This window comes from Aedes albopictus, chromosome 2 (genome assembly GCF_035046485.1).
Source record: "Aedes albopictus strain Foshan chromosome 2, AalbF5, whole genome shotgun sequence".
Classification (NCBI taxonomy): domain Eukaryota; kingdom Metazoa; phylum Arthropoda; class Insecta; order Diptera; family Culicidae; genus Aedes; species Aedes albopictus.
In genome coordinates, this window is record NC_085137.1 from 52821954 (window position 1) to 52842087 (window position 20134).

At 35.9% G+C, this 20134-nt stretch overlaps 1 protein-coding gene across 4 annotated transcripts in view; it reads right to left on the reverse strand.

The window, feature by feature from the left end:
- Nucleotides 1–20134, reverse strand: part of LOC109421548 (potassium voltage-gated channel protein Shaw) — a 289085-nt gene that overhangs the window by 149459 nt on the left and 119492 nt on the right. For 2 of the 4 annotated variants that reach the window (XM_029871246.2, XM_029871247.2), the window contains exon 2: nucleotides 8993–9404. In XM_029871246.2, the coding sequence (XP_029727106.1) occupies nucleotides 8993–9036 (44 nt within the window). In that variant the 5' untranslated portion in view covers nucleotides 9037–9404. Of the gene's footprint in view, nucleotides 1–8992; nucleotides 9405–20134 lie in introns of those variants that run through there. The other 2 variants (XM_062849686.1, XM_062849685.1) reach the window with 2 other exon arrangements.

Consider the following 20134-nt stretch of genomic DNA (forward strand, 5'->3'; position numbering starts at 1 on the left):
TTAAAACTGCCATGAAGGTTGGCTCACGTTATCATCGGTATCTCATTGTCATGGTCAATGCTCACCTAAATATTTTAATGTGCTGAAAAGCTTAGACTCAGCTTTCTAATGGGAAGTTCATATTTGATTTTGATGGTTGCCAACACAGCGAAAACCGAATCATGATTAAATGATAAAATACTCAAAATGGCGGCCAAATCCAAGATGACTGAAAACAATTCCAAATTCATAGAAATGTGAAGTTTTGTGCATGTTACAACATTTATGTTTGAGATATTCCAAATAGGGGTATTAGGGGCATAATGGACACCCGGGGCGAAATGGACACCCCTGATTTTTCCGAAACCGTTGACTTTTATGTAAAACTTTCAATGTATAAGTGTGAAGGAACAAATCATGGTTCTATTTCACAAAAGTACTATTTATATTGCTCCAAAATAATCAAAATATCATTGAAATTGAAATATGTTTTTCATATGGTGAAATTCTTATAATTTCGAAGCACCATCAAATGAGGTATTACAAGTGTTTGAGTGTGTCCACCATAAAAACAAATTAATTGTTACTTTATCTACATGTATACGAAGATTTAGCAATGGATGAAATATTTTATTTTTGATCGGAATTTACTTAAAATAGCAATTTAAATGTTGTAGTCGATTCGGGGCGAAATGAACACTGGCAATTGCGAATGGATGCACGCGCATTGCATACTTTTAGGCGTTTTAGAGAGTTTGGAAAAAATCAATTCGATTATTTTAGTCTAAAGTTTATTTAATTAACTTTGATGTTATGAAAACTTGTCTAAGATGGAGTATTATATCTGTGGTATTGATCTCCGTAGGCAAATTACTTAACTGGTCGATGTAACCAAAGAATAAGCATAAAATATGCAGGGGTGTCCATTATGCCCCGATGGGTGTCCATTTCGCCCCGTACCTTTCCTGCCAGCCCTGAAAAACACACGGTTTACTATTCATTATTTCTTCACAATACAGACATTCTACCTGCTGTAAATGATTGAAATACGAAGGAAACAAGTTAAAGTTGAAAGTCATAACATATTATTAGTTAAGTTTTACTCAGTTTTACGGGTCTAACATACTCATTTGCTTAGGGTGTCCATTATGCCCCTAATCCCCCTACATTGCAAAGGTCCATTTCAACTGAATTTCAAATTGTCAAAAGTACTTAAAAAATAAATGAATCAAATTACTTAAAAGTTTCCGTAGGAACTTCAGAGGACGAAATCTTCCTATATATTCATAAGAATTTCTAAATAGTTTGCTGAAGAATATTTTAAAATATTTTCCAAATAAACAACCGAGTGTGTTTTTGGAGTCAAAGTCGAAACGTCGCTTTTTTCATTCGGATCGGCCGCTTGCGCGTCGTCGTTGTTGCCTATTTCACAGTGATCATCTTCGTACGGGGCATTTTAGTGTGTTTTTGGAAACAAAGTGGAAGTGCCGCTTTTTTCATTCAGATCGGCCGCGTCGTCGTAGTCAATGTGAATGTGTACATCGTCGTGCCCGAGGTCAGTTAGTGGAAGATGCTGCAGTACATACGCACTGCACACTTCGAAGGTTGTTTATTGGTGAACTCGTTCCATTTTATCATAATAATAAATGCTGAAGGATGTATAAAATTCTTAACTGGTTTTTGTGTATTTATCTAACAAATATTGAAAAGTTCGTCACGTCATGTGTCGGCGCTTGTTCCCAATACACATTTAGTTGATAATAAATATTTTCTTTCTTTTTTTGCCTGTATACAAAAATTTGAATGGCTCATCATCTTCGGTGTCGTCATTTGTAATATTTTAGTCAAAATGAATAAACGTTTTGACTCAAATAAAGGTTGCATGAATCACATCACTTACCAAAGTGAATCCAAATCATGTGACTCTCCCCCTCCCTTACTAACAAAAACTCCTTCCCGTGACAGTCGTGGAGAAGATGAGGTGATCTCGTCACACTAACATTCCTTCCCTTCCTCGATGACCGTAAGGACGTGACCGGCGCCGTTATTGACTAATAAAGTTCGGAATTCTCAAACTGTGCACATTGAGAGCGGTAGCTACTCCCAAGCTCCGTTTGTTGGTTCCTTGCAATTTCGATTGTTCTGGTCAACCACGGAGTAGCAACTACGAATTGCACGGTCATCTATGCTCATGCTCATGCTCAAATATTTTCCAGAAAAACAACCTTAAAAACTATTTCATTTTTTTTTAAAGCGAACAAATTGTCCAACTAGTTACTAGAAGAAATATTCCAAAAAATTATCTAATTATTTGTCGATGAAAAATCGCTGGAGTCAATTATAAATGAATTCCCAAGATAATTGCCAAAGAAATTACTTAAAAAATTACCAAAAACGAAAGTCCCTAACATTTTCGAAGGACTTTCCAAATATATTGTCTAGAAAAATCTAGCGAGAGCGATTTTAAAATTAATTGCTAAGTCAATTGAAATTGAATTACCTTTACAATGCAATCCAATGCAAATAACTAAAAAAATACTAAATGAATAATCGAAAAAAAGTAGAACTTTGCTAAGGGATACTCATATAATTTACTAAAGGCCATTTTTAAGATATTTATGAATTATTTGCCAACGTCAATTTTAACTTAATTTTAAAATTGCTGTAGAAAAGATCATAAATATTTGATCAGTACGCTGATCGTGTATATATTTGTAAATAGTTTGAATGTTGTAAATAGTTGTAATTTGTAAATAGTATCTAGGATTAAGCTGACCTGAACTGAACAAAACACACCAATGAACTTGTAACCCGTCACCACATTTAAACCCAATACTGTACACTGTGCCCAAAGAAACTCATCCCATTGAATTGTTAAGTAACACCAAACACCTAAATACCCAACCCAGCAATAGTACAATATAGACACCCAAAGCGATCGGTAGCGTGTTCTATCATTTCATCCCGTCCTCGCGCAATAAAATCAAGTAGTGCAGTGCAAACCCCATCAACCAAACTCTTTTCTCTATCCGAACCGTATCTGCGGTAGTGGCCAAAGATGGCAATAATCAACCCCGTCGGTCGATCGTCACACGTGTGTGCGTGCGTGAATGCACTCTGACAAGGTGTGAATAGTGCCTAGAGTTTGTGCTATAAGGATCGGAGAAGTGATCCTAGTGGGGAATTCCAACGTTCCCGTGATTTGGAGCGCCGCTGTTGCTACAGCGGGCAAGAAAAACCTCCGGTGGCCGGCAATAGAGCTCCACGCTCGAACAGTATTAAAAAAAATACAAAAGACTTTACCCAAGAGAATCCCAAATAATATGCCGAAAAAATCTCAAAAATTGCAGGAGTTCATCGCAACTAAGCCCCCGAAGAAATTGCCAACACAATGATTGAAAAAAAAATCTAAAAAAAATCAATTTGAACTGGACCTCCTACTAAATTGCTAACCAATATGATTACCAAAAGCAATTTCTCAGAAATTTCCAAGTGCTTCCTGGAAAAATAATTTGTTAAATAATTTGCCACAAGAAAATCACAAAAGAATTTTCAAATAATTTACCGAAGTCATTTTGTACTGAATTCCAAACGAAATTGCCAAATGTATCACTTAAAAATATTGAAGAAAAATTCTGAAGAAACTCAACGAAATTAAGAAATAAATTTCAGAAGTGAAATTTTAACTGAACCCCCAAAGATATTACTAAAGAAAGAAATACTAAAACAAGTCTTAGAATTTTTTAAAGAAATTTCCTAAAATTTTTCAGCAAGAATCCTCAAAGAAAATTATTAATAAATTGTCGAAGTCAACGCAGCCCACTCAATTTCCAACGTGATTGGTGAAAACATTAACTAAGAAATTGTGGAGCGGACCTGGTGTGATGGTCAGAACACTTGACTATCACGCCGAGGACCTGGGATCGAATCCCACTCCCGACAAACTCGGAAAATTTGAGTTCTTTCTTCGGAAGGGAGGTAAAACGTGGGTCCCGAGATGAACTAGCCTAGGGTTAAAAATCTCGTTGATACAGAAAAAAATTAAAAAAAACTAAGAAATTACCGGAAAATAGTAGAAATTTCCGAAGGGATTGCAAAATAATTTCCTTAAGGAAATCTCATACAAATCATTGCCAACGTCAGTTTTAATTGATTCCCCAAGAAATTGGTAGAAAAACTGCAAATAACATCCCACAAAACCCGAGGAAAACTTATACATTTCTGAAAGGATTCCTGCATTATTTGTCGAAGGATCTCATAGCAATATCCAAATTAATTGCCAGAATCAAGTTTTAAACTGGAAAGTTTACCAAAAAAACTTAATTGAAAGTAGGGGAACTTATATATTCTCGACAGTTTTGTTCTCTTCGTCATGGAAGTTTTTTGAAACCTGTAGGTCTCAAAGTTGGCCTCAAATCCTTCCCAAACAAGCTGAGTTATATACCCAAATTTCAGGCAATTTGGCCTACAAAAATCCCCCATGACGAAGAGAACAAACCTGCCGATAATGCCCATCCTATATCCATTTTTTTTGAAGAGAAGAAGAAAAAAATGGAAAAAAATGAAAAAGTGACATTTTTAAATGAATTTGTAAAATTTTTAAAGCTTTTTCTCAGTATAATTTCTTAAGGTCTTTATAAGGAATGGATGGAAGGCATCCCAGAATATTACCCATGGAATTGCAAAAGGCAATTTTTGAAGGAATTGCAGAATAGTTCGCAAAGTAATCCTAAAATAATTTCTCATAGATATGTCGTTATAAGAATGAAAAGTCTTACAGAATTTTCAACGATGTTTCGAAAAAAATAACTTCCAAATAAATGTAAAAAAACACACACACATCCGAAGCCACTGCAAAATTCCAAAAAATCATAAGCTAATTTATATATAATCAACTTGTTTAATTTACAAACATGAATTCCGAAAAAAAAATTAACGAAATTATCTAAAAAAAATCACAAAACAATTTGCGCATAATAACCGAAAGAAAAAAATAAAAAATAAAAAGTAAAAAAAAATAAAAAAAAAGGACGATGGAATTTCCAATCAGTTTCTGGAAAATATCTTGAAAAATGGTCGACAGAATTCTCAAGTATTTTCAGGAGGAACTTCTTAGGAAATTTCCACAAAAATCACCTAAAGAATTCTTGAAGAGGTGACTAAAGAAACTTCCATAATAATACCTAAATAATACCTCAATTCATAAAAATGATATGTGATAAATTCCCAGAAAAAAATCAAATGGCCGACGAGATACTCAAATAAATTCTGAAGGGAATTTTAGGTGTATTGCGGTAGGAATTTCTAAAGAACAACCACAAGAATTCCAGTAGAAGTTTTCCCTGTAATAAAGCATGATTTACCAAAGGAAACCAAAATGTCAATTATAAAACTTTTAAAGAAATATACAAAAAAGCTCACAGCAAAAATCGATAGAAATTAGAAAAAAAAACGAAGATCTCAAAGAACTTTCAAAGCAATTAAGTTTTCAAAATTACTTCAGAAATCACTTCGAAATTCCTTTAATAAATTTAGAATCATTAAATGAAATAAAAAAAATCACACATAGATTTCCGGAAGAAAAAAAAACACCAAGTTTATTACTGAAAGATTAAAAAAACAATCTTTCATAGTAATTGGCAATAAATATAGACAAAAAAATTAAAAAAATAGAATATAAATTGTCAATGTTACAAACAAACTTCCAAGAATTAAAAAAAATCACTGATGGAATTGCTTAAAAATTCTGAAAGAAGTTATCGAATAAATTCTCTTTAGAATTTCAAAATAAGGTTCCAAAAATATGGAGAAGAAGGGGGTTTTGTTAGAAAATAGAATAAGGAAAACCGCAGAAAAAAAACTATACGATTTTTTAAGATTTATTCCAAAAAACAAAACTTGTCGAAATATTTCCAAAATTTACACTTAGTATCTTCCGAAGAAATTCTTCTCTAGGAATTCTCAAAGCAATTGCCTGCAGAGTTCTCAAACATATTCAAAGGGAATTGTCAAAAACATTTAAAAAAAATTAACGACAACATATCCGAAGGAATTTCAATAGAAGCTTCCTTAAAAACGGTTGGAATTGCTTGGACAATTACTAAAAGACTGACCAAAGATATCATCGCATAAAAATTAAAAAAAAAATGTAGAATAAATTCCAAAAACAAAATGTTTGGAATAATTTCCGAAAACGAAATTAAGAGATAGTTTCCCGAACCTTAAGTTTTGCTTGTTTTGAAAAACAATTCTGTACCTAAAGACTGGACTCGGAAAAATGAGATACAATGAATAATGTATAACTTTTGATTGCATGCACAAAAATCGACCAAAATTTGACCAGGAATAGTATACATTACACAGCGCAACATTTGTTTGTCTCAAGAGCAAACCTATGTGTCTCTGACAGATTTTGGGTATTTGGTAAAGTGTCTTTAATAAAATATAATAATAATAACCACTTATTATGCCTTACTTGGAGAACTTACAGTCAAACTTTCAACAACAAAGTTATAGGCTAAACAATTTTTAAAATGGATGCCAAAAAATCAAAAGCAAATTTTCTCAGCAATTGGAAAAAAAATACAATACGAAAATTGTTTTCCACAAAATTTTCCACTAATGAGAAAAATTGATTGGAAAAGCCGGGAAATTATTAAGGAAATCAAAAAACATTCTTAAAAAATTATCTTTGGAATGAAATTACATAAGCCATATTCTGTGAAATTTTCAAGATGTGTTTTTTTATTCGTTCCTTAACCCTCTAATACCCAAATTTTTTATTTGGATCTAAATATCATTTTTCGTCATCTAAAATCGATTTAAACATGTTTTGGAAGATGATTCTTTTTAATTCTCAATTTCGTGAATTTCAGTTTTTGATTTTTCTAATTTTTATTTTTGAACATCCCCACACTTTTATATTTTTCCTGGAAGCCAATTTGGGGAACGGATTTTTGAGATGAAAACATTTTGAGATTTTATGATTATTGTTGAAATATTATTATTTTAATTTTTTTTCACTGAAAATTTTATTTTCCGTGTAATTTTAAGGAAAATAATTTTAGAGTGTATTCGATTCCCTTAAACCATCAAACATGATCTGGGAAAATTTTAAAATATGTTAATTGTAGCGATTCAATACAAAATAAACAATAACTTCTAAAAGGTGACTAAAACATCAATTTTTAAATGATTTTGAAAAAGGTAAATTCGCGTTAAAATACACCAAAAACCATTTTGAGATATGCAAAACAGTCCTAAATATCAGCTAAAAATATAAAAAAATTGATTTTCCACGAAACAAAAATTACAAAACTGCTCAAACTATACCCCGTATAAAGGCGGGATTGGGTATTAGAGGGTTAATAATGATCAATTTTGTGAAAATTGATCAGATGTTGGTTGATTTTTGACCGTCTTGATTATTATTTTCACAAAAATGATTATCACGCAGGAATAAAAAAACACATCTTGAAAATTTTACAGAATATAGCTTATAAAATTTCCTTCCATAAACATTTTTTTTTGTAATTTTTCCGGACTTCCTAAATAGTTTTTTTTTTCGATTTTTTCAACCAATTATACTCAACAGTGGAAAACAATTTGAGTAACTTGTGGATGATTGGGAATGACACATTGTTGGGTCGCTCACGAATGGAGCTCTCGAACTCTGCCAGTTTTCACATCGAGGAACTGAAAATGACCACCGCAGTTATTCATTTTCGACTGAAAAACAGAAACCGAGAATGATACTTAGCCACCCTGATCCCTTGAAATTTAATTCAACGGTCATTCTTGTAATAAACAGCCTATATTTTATATGTATCAAACAAACAGATATGAATAATATGTATAAAAAAAATAATACACCGAAGTACTGTTCTGACAGTCGCTTGATACACTGTACCATGAACAAGTCAGCGCCTTCATATCCAGCGTACCAGAAACTTGTGACCCACCTGACAAAGCGGCAAGTCAAAGCAATTAACGCACATGGTAGTTTTACAAATGGGTGTTCTGCGTACAAAGGTAGATGTTTCCTCCTCAAACTTTGAAAGTAATTATTGGATGTGACACCTTTCTCTCTGAGGAGGAGTGGTTTTGCGTAGCCATCATGCAAAGGTAAGACAAAGTTTTGCGGTAAGTTAGTTCAAACCTGCTGATGGGACTTGTTGGCGGCACACACACGGTAATTGGATAAAAGTTCTTGGATCGTTCGAGAAGCTGATCAGTATGTAACTTCATTACCATAATGGTTACGAAGGATGGTTGAGATGAAAAGGTTTTCAGAAAGCGGAATTCATTAAATTTTCTGCCAGTACAAAAACCTATTGTCAAGCTTGTTCGCGTTCCACAGGTATTCCATTTTAAAGTCGTGAATCCGTCCGGGCACGTTCGTTCCCTGATGGGATGAGGCTGGAATCCATTAAAGCGTCATCAATCTGGGGAATGGGAGTTGGGTTTTTTGTGGCCATTCCATTGCTGCTGACGCTCATCGTGGCATCCCAACGACGTCGGACGGGCCCAGCAAAAAAGAGCAACTCGTTCGGAAGCAACTCGATAAAGACATAGAGAAGGTAATTAGGAGCAATTAGTACGCTCTGATAAGTACCACTCTTGGGTGACGTTGGTTTGTATTGTAGACTATGGCGACGACGAAGACGTCTTCGAGAAGCTCCGACGACAAGACTGACTTCCTTCGGAAGTATCGCCCCCACAGAACATGGCTTGGGAAACAACGGATGGCAAAATCGTTCAAATGGGTCGGTTTTGCTTGGTTTCAATCCTCTCGAGACTTAACCCTCCTTCCGTTGTGAAGTCCAATGGAATGACGATGATGATGATGTAATTGAACTGTGAAAGTGCCACTACGTGATTGGAACGGGAAGTTGAACTAAAGGCAAAATAGTGGAAATGCGGAAATAATTTGTTGAACAGAACTTAAAATAAGCTTTGATCACAAACACGATGGTGAAAAACAGTGACAAGTTTCTTTCCGGATTTTACTCACCTGATGCCTCCCACGTTCAGGATGATGCGGTTCTCACCGTCCATCGTGCCGCCGTCCAGCAGCTGCTGCTTGTCCTGGCAGGTGACTTCAGCGTTAAATCACTTTCATAATTCATGACAGTCCATTTGTTCGTTCGGTTGCACCGGTAGATGATATTATCGTCCACTCTTGTTTTCCCGTTGTCACTTTTTCACTGCTGCACTGATGCACTACTCACTGGGGCAAGTTTTTTTTCTGTGGTCACTTGCATAAAATATCGTTTGGAATGCTTGTTCTGGTGCATTTTGTACGATGATTATCATCGTGTCATAGTTTTAAGCCCTTCTGGTTTACTCAGATATTCCATGTTTCTGGAACGTGTAACTCAGTTTCCGTTGCAACGTTTCTTCTAGCGAACCTATGACTCGCTGTTCTGATAGTTAATTAAAATGAGAAATATGAAAAATGAACCATAGCATTCAGCAGTAACAGCAGTTTTTCATTCAGGTAAACATACTTAATTATAAGGGTCAAACTTCAGTCGCTTGCATATATATTTTCCACAAAGCAATATAATTCGGGACTGAAGTGAATGCAGAAAAGCGATTGCATGCATTGGTAAAGGTAACTGAGAAAAACACTTTCTGTTTCCTTTGTTTTTATAGATGTTTCTCTGTTGTATGTCTTGTTCATTCTGATCTTTTTAAGAGTGTTCTCTCAGTTATGTTTGCTGTCCTTTTATCGTTAAAAAAAACTCTCTGTTTGCTTCTCCAGGATCTAACTGTTTGGGATTTCTTTCATTATCGTACAAATAGATACGAAGGTTCTCAGAATTTGATGTTTTTTTTGCAGGTAGGGTTCATATATATGAACAAAATTTAAATTGAAAAAAAAAAACAGGGTTGCCTTATTTTCAGAAAACTCCAGTGGAAAACAAACATTTTCCACAGAAACCACCTACTTTGAAAAATCATAACTCAAGAACGAAGCATCGTAGACACATTTTTTGTGAAATCATAAGCAAATTTTCTCAGCAATTAAAAAAAAAATATAAAATAAAAATTATTTCCCAATAAATTTTTCACTGTTGAGGAAAATCGGTTGGAAAAGTCGGCAAAACTATTTTCAAAGTTTATAAAAAAAATATAAGGAAATTTTATAAGCTATATTCTGTAAAATTTTCAAGATATGGTTTTTCTCCGTTCCTGAGATATGACCACTTTTGTGGAAATTGTCCAGATGTGTTATATGAGCCCTTTTCTTTGAAAAATTATAACTGAAGAACGAAGCATCGTAGACACAATGTTTTTATTTTTTGGTGAAATCGTAGCAAATTTTCTCAGCAATTCAAAAAAAATACAAATTGAAAACTGTTTCCACAAAGTTTTCCACTGTTGAGGAAAAGTGGTTAGAATAGTCGGAAAACTATTTAGGAAGTGCGAAAAAATTCTTAATTTTATTTTCAAAGGAAATTGTCCAGATGTTGGTTGATTTTCGACCGTCTCTATTATTGATTTGCACAAAATTGGTCATAACTCAGGAATGGAGAAAAACCACATCTTGAAAATTTCACAGAATATAATTTATGAAATTGCCTTCCAAAAATCATTTTATAAGAATTTTTCAGGACTTCCCAAATAGTTTTTCCGACGAGCTTGGTGGTCTAGTGGCTACCGCTTCTGATTCATATGGAGAAGGTCCTGGGTTCAATCCCTGGCTCGTCCCTTTCCTCCTACTTTGTATCTTTCTATCTACTTTCTCTCTTACTCTCTCTCCTATACATACATCTCATGTATATTCGTATGTTCGTAGCGATCGATAGAACCAGAAACGGATTGGAAAAAAGCTGTTTCCCTTCCTTCCAACTTTCATCACAGCACAGTGTCAATCTATCATATAACGTCTACAAGTTATGCAACCAAGCGGACTGTGCCGCTTCACAGTAATCTTCACACAATCTATCGCTTTACGCCTGGCACCCTTGTACCAATGCATGATCCATGTGCCAAAAATAAACATTTCCCACCAACACTACAACATCCGGATGACCTTGTGCAGGCGCAGAGGATTCAACGGCCTGATGTGGGCAAGCGATTGCAATCATCACTTCCCTCCCCTTCCCCATTCACCTGAAACCTGACGCAGCAGGCGCCATTATTGTCGCCCAAAAATACAAGACCACCAACGCTCACACACTGAAGATGCCTGTTAGTCCCAAGCAGCTATCTCATTGGTTCCTTGAGTGAGTGTAGCTGATCTGGCGATACTGGAGTAGCAACTGCGGGCGGTCAATCAAGCTCAAGCTCAACTTTCCAAATAGTTTTTCCGGCTTTTCCAACCGATTATCAACAGTGAAACATTTTATGGAAAACATTTTTTAATTTGTATTTTTGTATTTTTTGAATTGCTGAGAAAAATTGCTTATGATTTCACAACAAAGAATTGTGTCTACGATGCTTTGTTGTTGAGTCAAGTAGGTGGTGTCTGTGGAAAAAGATTGTTTTCCACTGGAGTTTTCCGGAAAATTAGGCGACCCTGTATTTAATATTAATGAAAAATTCTGAAAACCTTCGTACTAATTTGTACGATAATAAAAAAAAATCACCTGTTCTGTCGTTCATTCTGTTCTTTCATTTTTCTATTTCTTCTGTTCTCTTTATTCTATCTCATCAGTTTGCTCTAAACGATCTATTAAGTTTCTATGTTAGTTTTCTTCTATCACTCCTGTATGTTGTATATATGCTGTCTGTTTTCCAGTCTTATCTTTTCTAAATAGCTTCTGAATAGCAAGTAGCTCTTCTTTCTGTTTCAGATTTTCCACTAGAGACTCCAAAAGATTCATAAATATTTTTTTTTATCAGAAAATTCTGCATGGATTGCAACGGTAATTCTTCATGATTTTCTTTTGAAAATTCGTACAGAGATTCTTCCCGAAGCTTTCGGTATTTTTCTCAAAAAAATGGTTAAGAATCCCTACAACTCATTCAAAAATATTTCTCAGAATTTCTCCGAAAATTTCCTCTGGAACTGCTTCAATATATTTCTCAGAATTTCTCCGAAAATTTCCTCTGGAACTGCTTCACGAGTTATTTAAAGTCTTTCAAGAATTCTTTCAGAAATGTTCTTCTTGGATTTTTTAAAAACATTATTCAAGGACTTTCTCAAGAACTCCACGTTTTTCAGAAATAACTCCATGAATTTCTTTACGAATTTATTCATCGATTCTTTAATTTTTTTTTTCTTGGGGTTCTTTTGGAAATTCTATAGGCAATTTTCAAAACATATACCAAAAATTCTTTTACACATTTCTCTATGTATTGCTTCAGGGAGTCTTGCAAAAACAATTCTCCTATGATTCATTTGGAGATTTTCTCTTTGGATTTCTGTATAGAAATTCTTCTCCAGGGATACCTTCAAAAATGCGAAAAAGCAGGCAGGCCGCAGAATTTTGTGAGTGAATTCTTTTAAAAAGTCTTGCATGAATTTCTTCATAAATTACTACACGAATAACCAAATCTTTCAATGATTTTTGAAGAAATTAGTTTAGGGATTTCTTTGGAAATTTTTACGAAAATTTTTCAATTCTTAGAAATATTGCATGAGAAATCGCTCCACGGATTCCGTTAGTAAACTCTTTAAAGATTCCTTCAGAAAATCCTTCGAATTATCCATAGGAAAATATTCCATGAATTCCTTAAGGACAAATGTCTTGAAATACCGCTTCAAGGGTGCATCAGAACTTCAGACGCACAAATCTCAAGAAGCAAGCTTTAAACAAAAGTGCATTTTATTATTCTGTTCTTGCTCACTTGTAATAAGATTAAAATAAGAAGCTCAGTTGCGTTGGTTTTGTACACGAAGAGATTTGTGTATTCGAAATCGTGAGTAAGTGCCAAAGTCAACCATTGTGGTGGCCATTTTGGGATTCTAACAATTCTTTCAAAAAATCTTCCTGTTGCTTTGAAAATTCTTGAAATATAGAAATACTTTGCATATTCCTGCAGAAACTCCTACCAAATTTCCAAATTTGTCTTTGAATTTTTTTAGAAAACCTTCCATGGATTGCTACTAAAGTAGCTGAGGAAATTCTCTGGGGATTACTTCGGAAATTTCACCAGAGATTTGAAGAAATTTTTTGTGTAAATTGCAGAGATACATTCACAAAATTTTCCAAGGTTATCTTCTAATTTTTTTCTGGAGCTTTCTCCAGAGACTTTCCATGAACTTCTTTAGAACTGGCTTGATTTTTTTTCTCAGAAATCCCTTCTAGGATTCTCACGACAAATCTTCTACAGATGTTTTCACAAATTCTTTCAGCGTTTCCTTCTGAAATTCTTACAAATATTCTGTAAGAAATTCTTCTAAGAATTCCTTCAAGCAGATGTTCAAAAATGTGATACTTGGACATTAAGAAATCTACCATGCATTCCTACGGAAATTTCTCCTGAGATTACTTCAGTAAATCTTCTAGAAATTCCATTATAGATTTCGATAGCGATTATTTCAGAAATTTCTCTAGATACTCCTTCATAATTCGATAATTTTTTAAACTTCCAAAAGCTATTTTTTAAACTTCCAAAAGTCCTACAAAAGTTCTTCCAAATATTCTTTTGGAAATAACTCCGGTTCCTGCAGAACATTTTTCATGATTAAAAATCTTCCAAGAATTCATTTGAAGAACTCTCTAGAGTTTTCTTTCGAAATTCTCCTCCAGGGACACCTGCAGAAATTCCAGTAGTGATTGATCCAGAATTTTGCTAATGAATATTTTTAGAAAATCTTGCATAAATTTCTTCATAATTTTCTCCATGAATTACTTAAAACCTTCTTTCAAGGATTTTTCAAGAAATTCTTTTAGGCATTCCTTTAGAAATTTTAACGGGGGTTTGAAAAAATCTTTCAAATATCTCATTAAAAATTGCTCCACGGATTCCTTTGGAAATTTCTCTTAAGATGCTTCTGGAAATTCCTCCAAGTTATCCATAGAAAAATATTCCATGATTTGCTTTAGGATTTCCTTCAGAAATTCTTTCATGAAATCTTCCTACTATTTATTTGAAAAATGAAAACACTCTGGGAATTCCTGCAGAAATTCCTCTACACACTTCTTTAGAAATTTATACAAGAACCCCTTGAGAAAATCTTCCATAAATTGCTCCTCAAGCTATTGCAAAAATTCTCTAGGGATTCTTTCGAAATTTTTCCCAGAGATTTTTAAAAACATTTCCATGGATATATTCTGGAAATTCTGCGGAATCACCTATAAAAATTCCCCTAAAGATTTCTTCAGAAACTAATCAAAAGTTTTCTCTAAAAATTTTTTCTACAGACTTCCTCAGAATTTGCTGCACGTTTATGGATTTTTTCACATATGTGCTCAGCGTTTCCTTCCGAAATTCTTCCAGATATTTCACAAGATGTTCCTCTAGGAATTCCTTCAGATTAGAAAATGTTTCATGCACTCCTTCGGAACTTCCTCCAGAGATTAATTCAGTAAATATTATAGGAATGTCATGGAAGATTTCACCAGCGATCTTTTTAAAAATTTCTCCTGGTACTCATTCAAAAATTGTTTCAGAGATAATAATTTCTTTATAAAATCCTTCTGTCATTCCCACCGAAATGCATCCGGTGGTTTTTATTGATCTTTTAGAAGTCCTCAGCAATTCTTATAAGATATTTTGGAAATTCCTGCTACTGTTTCATCAGAAACAAATTTGAAGTTTCCTTTTGAAAATTGTTAGGATATCCCTTTACGAATTCCTCCAGGGACTCTTTGGGAAATTTCTCCAAAAAAATAATGGAAATTCCCAAAAACATGCCTTTAAAAACCTGACTTTTGAAATTCTTACAGATATTCTTTAAGAATTTTATTCCGACAGATGGTCAAAAACTTGAACAAGGATGTCATTAGAAAGCATTCCATTCATTTTTTTGGAGATTTCTCTAGATATTTCTTCAGTAAATCTTCTTGGAATTCCATTAAAGAATTCACCAGAAATTACTTGAAAAATTCTCCAGGTTCTACTTCAAACATTGTTTTAGAGATTCCTTTATAGAATCCTTAAGTCCTCCATCAGAAACTATTTCGATGTTTTTATTTAATCTTCAGAAAGTTCTTCTAAAATTCTTCCAATGATTTGTTAGAAATTCTTCACGGATGCAGAGATTTCCTCATAAATTCTTCAGCTTTTATTCCAAGCATATTTCTGTAAATTTACGACTTTTTTCAGGAGCTGAATTGAGAAATTTCTCCAGGACTCATTTCCGGGGATTCCTACTGAAATTACTTTATAATTAATCTTCATGAAGTTTTTCAGAAATACCTACAGAAGATTATCCATTTGTTTCTTCAAATTTACTTCCAAGGATTCTTTCGGCCCGGATTTCTGCTGGAAGTTCTCAAGAAACTCTTTGCCAAGTTATCAAGAAATTCTATGAGGTATTCCACCAGAAGTTTCAGCAAGAATTTTTTACAGAAAACCCTCCTTTGATTTTGTTTTATGGTGTAACTGGTAACACTGATATGCTCTGTGTCCACTGGTTGTAGAGTTGACTAATCAATTGAAATCCGTTGATTAAAAAGTCTTGAGATATTGGTTATTCGAAATAGATGCCGTCAGAAATTCCTCCACAGATTTATGTAGGAAATCGATTGGAGATTTCTTCCGAAATTGTTTCAAAAATTTATTTAGAGTTTCCAATAACAAGTTCTTCCTGATTTCCTTTGGAAATTTCTTCTGGAACCTTACGATATTTCTCTAGAAATTCTTAAATGTATTCCTCCACGAATTTTATTAGCTTTTCTAGCAGAACTTTATGTTGACGCAATTTATTTGTAAGATACCTAGTAAGCGATTGATCCTTTTATGTTTTGGAAATAGAGGGTATTGTTCTGTCCGTTATGTCTTTTCTGTCTGTTCTGTCTGTTGTGTCTGTTCTGTCTGTTCTGTCTGTTCTGTCTGTTCTGTCTGTTCTGTCTGTTCTATCTGTTCTGTCTGTTCTGTCTGTTCTGTCTGTTCTGTCTGTTCTGTCTGTTCTGTCTGTTCTGTCTGTTCTGTCTGTTCTGTCTGTTCTGTCTGTTCTGTCTGTTCTGTCTGTTCTGTCTGTTCTGTCTGTTCTGTCTGTTCTGTCTGTTCTGTCTGTTCTGTCTGTTCTGTCTGTTCTGTCTGTTCTGTCTGTTCTGTCTGTTCTGTCTGCTCTGTCTGTTCTGTCTGTTCTGTCTGTTCTGTCTGTTCTGTCTGTTCTGTCTGTTCTGTCTGTTCTGTCTGTTCTGTCTGTTCTGTCTGTTCTGTCTGTTCTGTCTGTTCTGTCTGTTCTGTCTGTTCTGTCTGTTCTGTCTGTTCTGTCTGTTCTGTCTGTTCTGTCTGTTCTGTCTGTTCTGTCTGTTCTGTCTGTTCTGTCTGTTCTGTCTGTTCTGTCTGTTCTGTCTGTTCTGTCTGTTCTGTCTGTTCTGTCTGTTCTGTCTGTTCTGTCTGTTCTGTCTGTTCTGTCTGTTCTGTCTGTTCTGTCTGTTCTGTCTGTTCTGTCTGTTCTGTCTGTTCTGTCTGTTCTGTCTGTTCTGTCTGTTCTGTCTGTTCTGTCTGTTCTGTCTGTTCTGTCTGTTCTGTCTGTTCTGTCTGTTCTGTCTGTTCTGTCTGTTCTGTCTGTTCTGTCTGTTCTGTCTGTTCTGTCTGTTCTGTCTGTTCTGTCTGTTCTGTCTGTTCTGTCTGTTCTGTCTGTTCTGTCTGTTCTGTCTGTTCTGTCTGTTCTGTCTGTTCTGTCTGTTCTGTCTGTTCTGTCTGTTCTGTCTGTTCTGTCTGTTCTGTCTGTTCTGTCTGTTCTGTCTGTTCTGTCTGTTCTGTCTGTTCTGTCTGTTCTGTCTGTTCTGTCTGTTCTGTCTGTTCTGTCTGTTCTGTCTGTTCTGTCTGTTCTGTCTGTTCTGTCTGTTCTGTCTGTTCTGTCTGTTCTGTCTGTTCTGTCTGTTCTGTCTGTTCTGTCTGTTCTGTCTGTTCTGTCTGTTCTGTCTGTTCTGTCTGTTCTGTCTGTTCTGTCTGTTCTGTCTGTTCTGTCTGTTCTGTCTGTTCTGTCTGTTCTGTCTGTTCTGTCTGTTCTGTCTGTTCTGTCTGTTCTGTCTGTTCTGTCTGTTCTGTCTGTTCTGTCTGTTCTGTCTGTTCTGTCTGTTCTGTCTGTTCTGTCTGTTCTGTCTGTTCTGTCTGTTCTGTCTGTTCTGTCTGTTCTGTCTGTTCTGTCTGTTCTGTCTGTTCTGTCTGTTCTGTCTGTTCTGTCTGTTCTGTTCGTTCTGTCTGTTCTGTCTGTTCTGTCTGTTCTGTCTGTTCTGTCTGTTCTGTCTGTTCTGTCTGTTCTGTCTGTTCTGTCTGTTCTGTCTGTTCTGTCTGTTCTGTCTGTTCTGTCTGTTCTGTCTGTTCTGTCTGTTCTGTCTGTTCTGTCTGTTCTGTCTGTTCTGTCTGTTCTGTCTGTTCTGTCTGTTCTGTCTGTTCTGTCTGTTCTGTCTGTTCTGTCTGTTCTGTCTGTTCTGTCTGTTCTGTCTGTTCTGTCTGTTCTGTCTGTTCTGTCTGTTCTGTCTGTTCTGTCTGTTCTGTCTGTTCTGTCTGTTCTGTCTGTTCTGTCTGTTCTGTCTGTTCTGTCTGTTCTGTCTGTTCTGTCTGTTCTGTCTGTTCTGTCTGTTCTGTCTGTTCTGTCTGTTCTGTCTGTTCTGTCTGTTCTGTCTGTTCTGTTCGTTCTGTCTGTTCTGTCTGTTCTGTCTGTTCTGTCTGTTCTGTCTGTTCTGTCTGTTCTGTCTGTTCTGTCTGTTCTGTCTGTTCTGTCTGTTCTGTCTGTTCTGTCTGTTCTGTCTGTTCTGTCTGTTCTGTCTGTTCTGTCTGTTCTGTCTGTTCTGTCTGTTCTGTCTGTTCTGTCTGTTCTGTCTGTTCTGTCTGTTCTGTCTGTTCTGTCTGTTCTGTCTGTTCTGTCTGTTCTGTCTGTTCTGTCTGTTCTGTCTGTTCTGTCTGTTCTGTCTGTTCTGTCTGTTCTGTCTGTTCTGTCTGTTCTGTCTGTTCTGTCTGTTCTGTCTGTTCTGTCTGTTCTGTCTGTTCTGTCTGTTCTGTCTGTTCTGTCTGTTCTGTCTGTTCTGTCTGTTCTGTCTGTTCTGTCTGTTCTGTCTGTTCTGTCTGTTCTGTCTGTTCTGTCTGTTCTGTCTGTTCTGTCTGTTCTGTCTGTTCTGTCTGTTCTGTCTGTTCTGTCTGTTCTGTCTGTTCTGTCTGTTCTGTCTGTTCTGTTCGTTCTGTCTGTTCTGTCTGTTCTGTCTGTTCTGTCTGTTCTGTCTGTTCTGTCTGTTCTGTCTGTTCTGTCTGTTCTGTCTGTTCTGTCTGTTCTGTCTGTTCTGTCTGTTCTGTCTGTTCTGTCTGTTCTGTCTGTTCTGTCTGTTCTGTCTGTTCTGTCTGTTCTGTCTGTTCTGTCTGTTCTGTCTGTTCTGTCTGTTCTGTCTGTTCTGTCTGTTCTGTCTGTTCTGTCTGTTCTGTCTGTTCTGTCTGTTCTGTCTGTTCTGTCTGTTCTGTCTGTTCTGTCTGTTCTGTCTGTTCTGTCTGTTCTGTCTGTTCTGTCTGTTCTGTCTGTTCTGTCTGTTCTGTCTGTTCTGTCTGTTCTGTCTGTTCTGTCTGTTCTGTCTGTTCTGTCTGTTCTGTCTGTTCTGTCTGTTCTGTCTGTTCTATCTATTGCTGCAATATTGTGTTGGATTTTTATATAATTATTACTACTTTAACGAAGTAATCCAATAAAATCAACTGCGTTTATGCCATGTTGCAGATTCTTGTTGCAATTCTATTGCTAGAGCTTTCCAGTAACCGATTACCCTATGACACGTGGAACCGCTTTTGCCTTCATGTTCAACGCCAATCCACTTTCGCGAATTTCGTATCCATTAGTATTCACAGCATCGCACATAAAATTTTCACTTCCAGGTGACATCGCTATCCAGAAAACACTGCACTTCTTCGAAAACCCATCATGGGGGAAGCACATGATTTCCTGACGCCGCAAAACATCGCTATCAAGTGGCGAGGCACAATTCATTCACTGCGTTGAGCCTGCAACAGAGGAACCATCTGACGACGAGCAATAAAAAACAACCGAAAATGCAATCTAATTCACATTACTATTTTGCGGTTTTTTCCACCTAACAAACCGCGTCGACCTTATCAAAAAGCTCAATGGTCTGCACCGCACCGCGACTTTTTTTGTTTTGGAACATTTTTTCCTACAGAATTTCGGAACTACAGCTGCACACCAAGAGCACTCAGTCACTTCCGTTTCGTTACGGGACTATTTCGGATTCCGGCCAACAACAACGTGTCGGTATGCTCGGTATAATGATGACGGTTTCCGGAATCCACCGGAGCTTGAAGCTGAACTCTAGCTCTAGCGGAGTCACGATAAGGGCTGACTTTGCGGTGCACAAAAAATGATGCTACCCCAAAAAGGCACAATGCAACAAGGTTTATGATTTATGCCGTCAGTTATTTATGTATTCATTTTGTTGAGTGCAGGTTTTTTATGTGCTTCGGTCGATCGTAGTGGATAGTTCCGCTCGCTTTTCGTTTGCTAGACACATCCATGTGGAGTGGATACGAGGAAGAATACGCAGACGGTGACGACATTGACCGTTGGGGAACATTGATTTGTGGACTCAGGTGCTGGCATTGGAGCACATGTTGGCTGTTCGGTTTATGCGTGGTGGTGGCTGAATGGGGTTCAATGTTTCCGATGTGTGAATCTGTGGGAGAAGAGAGTAGAGGAAAAACATATTGAGTAATTCATGTTGCACTATCTAGAACATAAATGTATTCCATATTGTTTTAAATAATTGATTCAACGTGATACAGTGATAAACAAAAATCATTCCAAATGGTTAAATCAATTGACTCTCGGTCAACGGAGCCAACATATCCAAAACATTTGAACTGTAATGCATAAAATGGTAAAATTTTTCAAACTTTGGAGACCCCCGCCCAATCAAGACTGTGTGCATTAAAATTCCATTCGATCAATTTAATTTAACGCCATTTGTATGAGGAACCAACAGAGTATATGCGAGGAATGGAATCAGAAATGTCGAATGTCATTAAATGTCATGAATCGCACATATGTACATCAATGTTTGAAAACTTTCATTCAAACTACGGCAAA